Genomic DNA, 12,261 nt, shown 5'->3' with positions numbered 1-12,261 from the left:
AATGGAAAATGTTTACACTTTTCTGATAATATGAATACCACCAAAAAAATATTATGTTTGGTGAGGAAAAACTTCCTGTAGTTTTCCTGAATCTGAGAAATAAAATGAGGTGTGTGATGATGCGTGGGTTTCCCCCCGATAACAATTGATAATTTCTAAAAAGTTATTGGCAGTATACCTTTTCCCGCCAGAGGTTAGGGTGCGTTGGGAAACACCCCCTAGGGGGGATAAGGCGCTCACACGCTTGTAAGAACAAGGGCTCTATCCTCTCCTGAGATGGCCGCCCTTAAGGATCCTGCTGATAAAAAGCAGGAGGGTATCCTAAAATGTATTTACACACATACTGGTGTTATACTGCGACCAGCAATCGCCTCAGCCTGGATGTGCAGTGCTGGGTTGGCGTGGTCGGATTCCCTGACTGGAAATATTGATATCCTAGATAAGGACAGTATATTATTGCCTATAGAGCAATTAAAAGATGCATTTCTATATATGCATGATGCACAGCGGAATGTTTGCCGACTGGCATCAAGTATAAGTGCGTTGTCCAATTCTACCAGTAAAATGGTCAGGTGATGCGGATTCCAAACGGCATTTGGAAGTATTGCCTTACAAAAAAAAAGGGGATGTACCCCTGGTCGCCTCTCAAAATAAGACGCCGTATTATCAGGCGCAGTCCTGGTTGGCAAGCGGACAAAAGGGTTCCTCTTTTCTGCACGTGACAGAGGGAGAGGAAAATGGCTGCAGAGATTAGCCAGTTCCCAGGAACAGAAACCCTTTTCTGCCTCTGCAAAGCCCTCAGTATGACGCTAGGGCTTTACAAGTTCAGGCACGGTGGGGGCCCGTTCTCAATGAATTTCAGTGCGCAGTGGGCTCACTCGCAAGTAGACCCCTGGATCCTTCAGGTAATATTTTCAGGGGTACAAATTGGAATTCGAGACATATTCCCCTCGCCGTTTCCAAAAGTCTGTTTTACCGACGTCTCCCGCTGACAGGGAGGCAGTTTTGGAAGCCATTCACAAGCTGTATTCCCAGCAGGTGATAATTAAGGTACCCCTCCTGCAACAGGGAACGGGGTATTATTCCACACTATTGTGGTACCGAAGCCAGACGGCTCGGTGAGACCGATTTTAAAATCTAAAATCTAAAATCTTTGAACACTTACATACAGAGGTTCAAATTCAAAATTGAGTCACTCAGAGCAGTGATTGCAAACCTGGAAGAAGGGGACTACATGAGGTCTCGGGACATCAAGGATGCTTACCTTCATGTCAAAATTTACCCTTCTCACCAAGGGTATCTCAGGTTATGGTACAGAACTGTCACTATCAGTTCAGACGCTGCCGTAGGGATGGGCCACGGCACCCCGGGTCTTTACTGAAGTAATGACCGAAATGATGATATTCCTTCGAAGGAAGGGAATTTTAGTTATCCTTTACTTGGACGATTCCCTGATAAGGGTAAGATCCAGGGAACAGCTGGAGATCGGTGTAGCACTATCTCAGGTAGTGTTGCGGCAGCACGATTGGATTCTCAATATTCCAAAATCGCAGCTGGTTCCTAGGGATGATCCTGGACACAGTCCAGAAAGAAGGTGTTTCTCCCGGAGGAGAAAGCCAGGGAGTTATCCGAGCTAGTCAGGAACCTCCTAAAACCGAACCAAGAGTGCATCAATGCACAAGGGTTCTGGGTAAAAATGGTGGCTTCCTACGAAGCAATCCCATTCGGCAGATTCCACGCAAGACTTTCCAGTGGAACCTCCTGGACAAATGGTCCGGGTCGCATCTTCAGATGCATCAGCGGATAACCCTGTCACCAGGGACAAGGGTATCCCTCCTGTGGTGGTTGCAGAGTGCTCATCTTCTAGAGGGCCGCAGATTCGGCATTCAGGACTGGGTCCTGGTGACCACGGATGCCAGCCTGCGAGGCTGGGGAGCAGTCACACAGGGAAGGAATATCCAGGGCTTATGGTCAAGCCTGGAGACATCACTTCACATAAATATCCTGAAGCTAAGGGCCATTTACAATGCTCTAAGCTTAACAAGACCTCTGCTTCAAGGTCAGCCGGTGTTGATCCAGTCGGACAACATTACGGCAGTCACCCACGTAAACAGGCAGGGTGCCACGGGAAGCAGGAGGGCAATGGCAGAAGCTGCAAGGATTCTCCGCTGGGCGGAAAATCATGTAATAGCACTGTCAACAGTATTCATTCCGGGAGTGGACAACTGGGAAGCAGACTTCCTCAGCACGGCCTCCACCCGGGAGAGTGGGGACTTCACCCAGAAGTCGTCCACATGATTAAAAAACTCGACAGGTATTGCGCCAGGTCAAGAGACCCTCAGGCAATAGTTGTAGACGCTCTGGTAACACCGTGGGTGTACCAGTCAGTATATGTGTTCCCTCATCTGCCTCTCATACCCAAGGTACTGAGATTGATAAGATGGAGAGGAGTAAGCACTATATTCGTGGCTCCGGATGGGCCAAAAAGGACTTGGTAACCGGAACTTCAAGAGAGACTCACGGAGGATCCGTGGCCTCTACCTCTAAGAAGGGACCTGCTCCAGCAAGGACCCTGTCTATTCCAAGACTTACCGCGGCTGCGTTTGACGGCATGGCGTTTGAACACCGGATCCTGAAAAAAAAAAAAGGCATTCCGGATGAAGTCATCCCTATCCTGATCAAAAGCCAGGAAGGATGTAACCGCAAAAACATTATCGCCGCAATTGGCGAAAATATGTTGCGTAGTGCGAGGCCAGTAAGGCCCGACGGAGGAAATTCAACTGGGTCGATTCCTGCATTTCCTGCAGACAGGAGTGTCTATGGGCCTGAAATTGGGGTCCATTAAGGTTCGGATTTCGGCCCTGTCAATTTTCTTCCAAAAAAAAGAACTAGCTTCAGTCCCTGAAGTTTAGACGTTTGTAAAAGGGGTACTGCATATACAGCCTCCTTTTGTGCCTCCAGTGGAAATTTGGGATCTCAATGTAGTTTGGGTTCCAAAAGTCACATTGGTTTGAACCACTTAAATCTGTGGAGTTAAAATATCTGGCATGGAAAGTGGTCATGCTGTTGGCCCTGGCCTAGGCCAGGCGCGTGTCAGGATTGGCGGCTTTATCCTGTAAAAGCCCTTATCTGATTTTCCATTCGGACAGGGCGGAATTGAGGACTCGTCCTCAGTTTCTCCCTAAGGCGGTTCCAGCGTTTTCACCTGAACCAACCTATTGTGGTGCCTGCGGCTACTAGGGACTTGGAGGAATCCAAGTTGCTGGATGTTGTCAGGGCCCTGAAAATATGTTCCAGGACGGCTGGAGTCAGGAAATCTGACTCGCTGTTTATCCTGTATGCACCCAACATGCTGGGTGCTCCTGCTTCTAAGCAGACTATTGCTCGTTGGATTTGTAGTACAATTCAACTTGCACATTCTGTGGCAGGCTTGCCACAGCTAAAATCTGTAAAAGCCCGTTCCACAAGGAAAGTGGGCTCATCTTGGGCGGCTGCCCGAGGGATCTCGGCTTTACAACTTTGCCGAGCAGCTACTTGGTCAGGGGCAAACACGTTTGCTAAATTCTACAAATTTGATACCCTGGCTGAGGAGGACCTGGAGTTCTCTCATTCGGTGCTGCAGAGTCATCCGCACTCTCCCGCCCGTTTGGGAGCTTTGGTATAATCCCCATGGTCCTTACGGAGTCCCCAGCATCCACTTAGGACGTCAGAGAAAATAAGAATTTACTTACCGATAATTCTATTTCTCGTAGTCCGTAGTGGATGCTGGGCGCCCATCCCAAGTGCGGATTGTCTGCAATACTTGTACATAGTTATTGTTACAAAAATCGGGTTATTATTGTTGGGAGCCATCTTTTCAGAGGCTCCTCTGTTGTCATACTGTTAACTGGGTTCAGATCACAAGTTATACGGTGTGATTGGTTTGGCTGGTATGAGTCTTACCCGGGATTCAAAATCCTTCCTTATTGTGTACGCTCGTCCGGGCACAGTTTCCTAACTGAGGCTTGGAGGAGGGTCATAGGGGGAGGAGCCAGTGCACACCAGTTAGTCCTAAAGCTTTCTTTAGATGTGCCCAGTCTCCTGCGGAGCCGCTATTCCCCATGGTCCTTACGGAGTCCCCAGCATCCACTACGAACTACGAGAAATAGAATTATCGGTAAGTAAATTCTTATTTTTTTGCCCACACCCCTTCCACATGAAGCCACGTCCCTATATTTTTGGCAAGTGGGGCGAGCTGCTATTTTGTATGTGGCCCTCGGATACTGACAGGAAATGTCAAGTGGCCCCTCAGCTGAAATAATTGCCCACCCCTGCGCTAGATCATCTCCTTCTACTTCCACAACGACCAGACCTCCTCATTCAGGGCCCTTGTGTTCACCAGGACTTGGCTCGTCTGGCTTTGACTGCGTGGCTCTTGAAGCTTCCGTCTTGAGGACCAAGGGTTTTTCTGAGGCGGTCGTTCAAACTATGTTGAAGGCCCGTAAGCCGGCTTCTGCTCGGATTTACCATAGGGTCTGTAATTCTTAATTTACTTGGTGCGCGTCTCATAATCATGACGTTTTCAAGTTTAGTACGGCCAAACTGTTGGCCTTTCTACAACAGGGCCTGGACTTAGGCCTTCGTCTGGCTTCCCTCAAGGTTCACATTTCTGCATTGTCGGTTTGGTTTCAAAGAAAGATTGCGCGCCCTACCTGATGTTCATACCTTCACTCAGGGTGTGTTGCGGATTCAGCCTCCTTATGTACCACCTGTGGCCCCTTGGGATCTGTCGGTGGTTTTGGAGGCCTTGCAAGAGTCTTTGTTTGAACCTCTTGCGTCTGCAGACCTTAAGTTGCTTTCCCTTAAGGTTTTGTTTTTGCTGGCTATCGCTTCAGCTAGAAGGGTTTCGGATTTTGGTGCCTTATCCTGTAAGTCCCCCTATCTGATTTTTCACAGTGATGGGGCGGTTCTTAGAAGGTGGTGTCTTCCTTCCACCTTAACCAGGTTCCGGCCTTTAATTCTCCTGAGTTGTCATCTAAAGAGCAGTCCTTGGATGTGGTACGGGCTCTCCATATCTATGTGAAGAGAACCTCCTCCATTCGGAAATCTGATTTTCTTTTTGTACTGTTTGGTTTTCACAAACGTGGCTGGCCTGCTAACAAGCAGACTTTGGCCAGATGGATTAGAATGGTGATTGCACATGCTTATGTACAGGCTGGCCTTCCAGTTCCTGCTACCATTGTCGGACCTTCTTGGGCGGCCTGCCGTGGTGCGACCCTTGAACAATTGTGCAAGGCGGCTACGTGGTCCTCAGTGAACACGTTCATAAGGTTCTATGCCTTCGATATTTCCGCCTCCCAGGATGCTTCCTTTGGATGCCGGGTTCTTGTGCCCGCTACAGTGCGTCCCCTCCCATAAGGAACTGATTTAAGACATCCCCGATGTTAATCCTTGTGGAGCCCAGTGTACCCCGCAGCAGAAAAAAAGATTTATGGTAAGAACTTACCGTTGTTAAATATCTTTCTGCGAGGTACACTGGGCTCCACAAGGCGCCCACCCTGACGCACTTGGCTTCTTTGGGTTGATATGGCATTAGCCGCTGACACCCTCTCCTGTAGTGAGTGTGTGGTGTATATGGCTACTCACGATTGTCGTCTCTGGTACCTGCTACTGCATTGGACTGGTTAACGAAACTGAGCTCCTGTGCACAGAGGCGGGGTTATAGAGGAGGCGGCGCTGTGCATCTTGGGAACAGTCAAGCTTTGAGCCTGTTGGTGCCTCCGATCAAGATCCTACTCTACACCCCGATGTTAATCCTTGTGGAGCCCAGTGTACCTCGCAGAAAGAGATTTAACAACGGTAAGTTCTTACCATAAATCTCGTTATTTATAATAATAATAATAATAATAATAATAATAATAATAATAATAATAATAATAATAATTTGGTTCTTTGACTGCTTTTGTAAATGCAACTGTCACACAATTGTTCATGTTATGATGAACCATAGAATGTATGTGAGCCACTTTAAAAGAATTGCATGGAGTCAATTATCCAAACAAAAATATTTGTTTATTATCAGGAACCATTCACCCTGTCATCAAATTTAAAAAAAAACAAACAAAAAAAACCCCACACATTTGAAATGGGCATTATAAATAGATCAAATACTTTTGAAATAATGCAATTTTTATAACCATGTGTTACTAAACTATTAAACTGTTTCTCAGTTTTCAGACTGTAACCTTTTCAGTTTTCCATGTACAATACTAATGTGTTATCAGTATAACTGATTACGTATGTTGTTAAAATGCTGCATGTTCCAAACTGCTACATGTTAATTTTGTGCATTAAGATTTCTCTTCCTCAGTGCATATATTAATTTCCCTTCATTAAATAAAACAAATGAAGCAAATCCTGTTATGCTTTTTCTTTTTTCATACTAGTGCCAAGTCACTGAATTCAAAAGTGTTATGATTTTACCATGAAACAATTCAATGAGAGTGAGTTTTGCAGCAGTTTGTAGAATAGATCTTGGCTACTTCGTGCAGCACAACTCATGAAACACTTCTAAAATTTGTAAAAATAGTTTGAGCCTAAAACTGAAAAAAATAAAAATACTATAACTTCTGGTAGTTGTGATAATATCTAAAGACTAATGCATTTTCAGTATAGATCTATAATATCTTGGAGGATTCATTACACATATGTGCTGTAGGATAAATAGTGTAAAATATATCTTAAAGCTTTGAGCTCTCAACAGAACATAAATTGGTTAGAAAGTTTAATGTCTCACATTTTTTTTTTCACACAGTCTTATGTTGTGTTAATAGAGATTTTTTTCTAATCTACATGTATATTTATATTTCTTTGTTACACAGCCTCATCGTTGTGATCAGTGCCCATTATCTTTTAATATTGAGTTTAACCTTACACTTCATAAGTCTACACACAATGTGGAGGATCCTATGTGTCCAGCATGCAACAAGAAGTTCTCCCGAGTGGCCAGTCTCAAAGCCCATATTATGCTTCACGAGAAAGAAGAGGTGATTGAAGTTTTGTTTTCAATTGTTTTAATCTAATTTTTCTGATTTTGTTAAATCCTGCTCTCTCCATACATACGATATCCTGGCTGACGGGATGCAGGCGGTCATATGACCAACACTGTGGTTCCGGTTCAGAGAATCCTGACAGGGGTCAAGTGAGTATGGTAACCCCCCGGCGTAACCTAACCCTAACCTTCCCCGTGGTCCATAAACCTAACCCGGCCTTCCTGCGGCTTAATCCTAACCCTCCCTCCCCTACAGCCTAACCCTCCCCAGGGGTGCCTAACCCTAATCCCAGTTTCCATCAGCTTAACCCTAACCCTACCTTCCCCGCAGCCTAAACCTATCCTCCCCCCTACCCCCACGGCTTACCAATATGGAGTGCCGGCAGAGGTCGTTCAGGATCCCGGCGCCGGCATTTCTATCCACGACATCGGCATTCCGAGCAGTGTCTGTATTCCAGCGTCTGTATACCAACAGCCCGGAGGCCGAACGCCGGTATCCTGAACGGATCCCTACCAATGCACTAGTCCATGGCTCCCCAGAGGAACTGTGTTTTCAGATCAAGGGATAGATTTACTAAAGCATCTGAAATAGACAAGTGGGAGGTGTTACCCATAGCAACTGATCATTCTGTCCATAATTTTCTAGAATGCATAGAGCATAGGTTCTCAATGTCTGTCCTCAGGACCTCAAACAGCCAATGTTTTCCAGGTAGCCCAGTAGGTGCACAGGTTTACTCATTACTCACGGACACATTTTAAAAGGTCCACAGGTGGAGCTAATGATTTTATTTGTGATTCTGTGAGGTGACCTGGAAACATGCACTGTGTGGGGTCCTGAGGACCAAGTTTGAGAACCTGTGGCATAGAGTAATAGTGTAACTAGTGTGCTTTCGCTGGCGGCAGCCCCATTGTCGCAGGAAAATTGTTCTGCTTTCGGGGATTTGGCGTAGTCTGCTTGAGGCAGGTTAAACAAAATAGCTGATAATCCGCATTTCCCGCCAGCTTATTCGGGCTAATTGGATATCTCCCGGTGAAACAATTACCCGTGGTGATTTACTGCAGGTAATTGGATAACCCCCAAAATGTGTCTTCATATATCATGTTTGCAGAGCACCACAGGTTTGAATGGATGTAAATGTTTCCCTTGTAATCATCGCTGAACCTAGTTTGGAATACACAAATCTTATATACCACATAAAGGGGCAAACTTAAATAGCAAATGGGAAATATGTACATATATACAAGTGAGCACGCATTATTCTGTATTATCGTTATCACTGATAATAAACCTCTAGCGCAAAAGATATATATATTGATCTTCTTATATAATACACTTTATTGGAAACTTTCAGAAGTTGATGTTTGGAAGAAATCTGTTCTATTTAGGAACCAGACTAGTGCCCATTTCCAACACCAGAACGCACATCTCTGTAGTTATAAACTCTCAAAGTCTAGAGATTCTTTAAGAACTTTTCAATGAAGAAATTGTAATCCACATAGCTTGTTTCCGGGAAATGTTTCTGAACCCCTGTTAAAGCAATATGCAGAATCCGAGATAGAGTAAAGCCACTTTCCCCATGCTGTAAATGGGACCTGGGTACACTGCCCCTTAACCAGGTCCTTCCCTGGACCAACTGTGCAAGCTACCCAGGTCAGATTCTAGGGTCACTGGACCCAAGTTTTTGTTGTTTTCTTGGGACCCTCTTACACTGAGCCGCAACACGGGTTAACCCGGCAATAACCTGGGTCAAAAGCTGGGTCAAAAGCAGAGGTATAATAAATAAACATAGTTACATAGTTGGTGAGGTTGAAAAGAGGCAAAATGCCCATCGGGTTCAACCTGTATTCTGTGTTAAGCTGTTCATGTTATAATGCACCTGCTGAAGTAATGGTTTAGTACCAATTGACAATTATGATTCTTACCACTCCCATATATTAATGTCACTATGTTAAATGCTATAACCCTGGTTACTTTTTCCAGTTACAAATTTGCCCAATCCATTTTTAAATGCATTTACAGAGTCTGCCATTATTACCTTTTCCGGCATCGAGTTCCAAATCTTAACTGCCAATACCATGAAGAACCCTTTCCTACGTTGTGTACGAATTTTCTCTCCTCTAGCCTCAGCGAGTGTGCACGTGTCCTATACAGAGTTCGTTAAATAAACAAATCCCATGCTAACTCCTTGTAATGACCCTTTACATATTTGAAGATATTAATATTGTCTCCTTAGACGCCTCTTTCTAGTATATACATATTTAACCTAGTAAGCCTTTCCTCGTACTCCAGTGTCTCTAGCCCTTTAATCAATTTAGTAGCTCGCCTTTGAACTCTTTCTAGTTCCCCGATATCTTTTTTATAATATGGTGCCCAACATTGAACACAGTATTCCAGGTGCGACATACCAATGATTTGTACAGTGGCAGGATTACATCCTCGTCCTTTGTCTCAATGATCCGTTTTATGCACGCAAGCACTTTACTTGCTTTTTTTTTTGCTGCATTTTGACATTGTGTACTGTTAATAAGCCTATTATCTATGAGCACCCCCAAATCTTTTTCCACCACAGTAACCCCTATATTTTCCCCATTTAGAGTGTTGGATGCATGTGTGTTTTTTGTCCCAAAAAGCATAACTTTGCATTTTTCTATATTGAACCTCATTCCCCATTTAGACGCCCAGGTTTCAAGTTTAAATAAGTCATTCTGTGGAGACTCCACATCGCTTTCTGAATTAATTACATTACACAGTTTAGTATCATGTGCAAAGATTGACACTGTGCTTCCCAGGCCTATTCCTAGATCATTGATAAATATATTGAACAGTAGCGGGCCAAGTACGGATACTTGTGGTATTCCGCTGTCTACTGGTGCTCAGCTGGAGAACATCCCGTTGACCACAACTCGTTATACTCTGTTATCCAGTCAATTACCTATCCATGTACAAATAGTATATCTTTGGCCAAGTTCCCTTAATTTGATGATCAGTCTCCTGTGAGTTACTGTATCGAAGGCTTTTGCAAAATCTAAATACTCCACATCCAATGCTTTTCCCTGATCAAGATTCTCGCTCACTTCCTCGTTGAAGCTAATTTAGCTAGTTTGACATGATCTGTCTCTTACAAACCCATGCTGACTTTTGCTAATAATCTTATTAACCTGCAGATAATCCTCTATGCTATCCCTTAAAATACATTCTAATATTTGACCCAGTGTAGAGGCTAAACTAACTGGTCTATAGTTACCAGGATTATTTTTAGTTCCCTTTTTAAATAAAGGCACTACCTCAGCTATGCGCCAGTCCTTTGGTACCATGCCTGATTTCATTGAACTATGGAAAATCAAGTATAGGGGTTTTGCTAGCTACGACCTAAGCTCAATAATAACCCTCGGATGAAAACCATCTGGTCCTTGTGATTTATTAATCTTTATGTTGCTTAGTCTCTCCAGGACTACTTCCTCCCTTAAACAAGCGGCAAGCCAAGAGTCATTACCTTCACTATCGTTATGCACTACTCTCATCGTCTGATCCTCCCTGGTAAATACTGAGGAAAAAAAATTGTTCAGTATTTCAGCTTTTATTTTATCACCGTTTATCAAAGCTCCCAATTCATGTTTTAATGGTCCTACGTTCTCCTTCTTTAACCTTTTACTGTTTATATATTTATTAAAAAAAATTAGGATTGCTTTTACTCTCTACAGTGATTTGCTTTTTGTTTACAATTTTAGAAGCCCTTATTACTTTTTTGCAATTTTTATTGCATTCCTTATAATACTGGAATGACTCCTCCTCTTCATTAGATTTAAATGTTTTGAAAGCACGCCTTTTTAGCCATTGTTTCTTTGACCTCCTTATTAAGCCACATTGGCTTGTGTTTAGTACTCCTGCGTTTACTGCTCCTGGGAATTAATTTGTGAATATTGCTATCAAGCAACCCTTTTAAAGCAACCCACATTTCCGTTGTGTCTTTACCATGAAACAAAACTTTCCAGTCATTGTCGTTTAGTGCCTGTCTCAGTATATTGAAGTTCGCTTTTCTAAAGTTAAATGTTTTAGATTTTCCCTTATAGCTATATTTCTTGAAACTGATGTTGAATGTGAACATGACAAACATCTAGTTTCTCCGGTAGGGTCCACAGGTTATCCACAGGATAACAATGGGATATGATGGAGCGATTTGTTTTTGTTTGGTGTGGCAGGAGCCGGACCATGGTCACAGGGCTGCTGTGTATGGCAGCCCTAAGCTTTCTTATTTTATTTTTATAGTCTTACTACATTTTTTTGAGTGATATTTCCTAACAGCGTCCTACACGCATATTGGAAAGAGTCGCTCTAACAACTTCTCCGCCGGGTTGCAACAACGCTTACCCACGAGTACAGTGATGTCTCGACGGGCGTCTGTGTCGGATATAACTAGCAGGTCCAGCAGATGTTTCCAGGCTGTGGCCAGATCACGGGGAGAAGGTAAGGCATCGGTTCCACTTAGTAGGGGAATACGGACACAGCCGCACTGTATTGGGAGGAGACTACCAAACAGTAGCTGGCGCGCCGCCACCAAGGGTGCCCCAGCGCTAGGCCTTAGGGATCATAAGACACTAGGATTAGCATGAGGCTGCGATCCCTAGGGTTGATGTCAGCGGTGGGGAGTCAGACGCTCTCCTGGTCGCCCCTACCCCCAGTTCATGACCAGTTTCCGCCGAGTCTCCCGCCATGAACTGATTGCTTCACTTCCGTCTCAGACGCTACCACGAGGGGTCTCGGTCACAGCTTAGGCCGCTGCATCTGTGTACAGTAAGTTACCGCGAGGACCGGGTCGCAGACCGGTGCGTCTGCATGCACAGGCGTTCACTGAGCGTCTGTGTCCACTATAAGTCCCAGAGCGGCAGGGTACACTAGTAGCGTCTGGATCCACTCAGCGTTTGCTAACGTATTGATCGATCTTGGAAGTGGGGTGAGTCTCTCTGTATCCCACTCTACGGAGTACGGGTTATACAGCACTAAAATTCTATCTAATTTTGTTATTATGAATAGCTAACTTTAGTGCCTATTGCATATAAGTCTGTGTACATTACTGTGGTTTTCTTCGCAATGCGTCTGAATACGTTAAATAACTGTATAGAATAGAATTCAGTAAATGTGCTCCTATGTTCTTTGAAATGTGTTTGTAGTTGATAATATGCTCATATGACTAATATATAACAAGTGACTGACTGCTAGTGTTATTGCTGAC

At 44.2% G+C, this 12,261-nt stretch overlaps 1 protein-coding gene across 7 annotated transcripts in view; it reads left to right on the top strand.

Annotated features, from left to right (window-relative positions):
* ZNF236 (zinc finger protein 236) overlaps positions 1–12,261 on the top strand; it is a 531,150-nt gene that overhangs the window by 62,815 nt on the left and 456,074 nt on the right. For all 7 annotated transcript variants that reach the window (XM_063923335.1, XM_063923337.1, XM_063923334.1 and 4 more), the window contains exon 3: positions 6,861–7,025. In XM_063923335.1, the coding sequence (XP_063779405.1) occupies positions 6,861–7,025 (165 nt within the window). The remainder of the gene's footprint in view (positions 1–6,860; positions 7,026–12,261) is intronic.

The sequence above is a fragment of the Pseudophryne corroboree genome, chromosome 5 (assembly GCF_028390025.1).
Source record: "Pseudophryne corroboree isolate aPseCor3 chromosome 5, aPseCor3.hap2, whole genome shotgun sequence".
NCBI classification, from domain to species: Eukaryota; Metazoa; Chordata; class Amphibia; order Anura; family Myobatrachidae; genus Pseudophryne; species Pseudophryne corroboree.
Note: the sequence above shows the minus strand (reverse complement) of the source record. Positions and strands in the feature narration are given on the sequence as shown.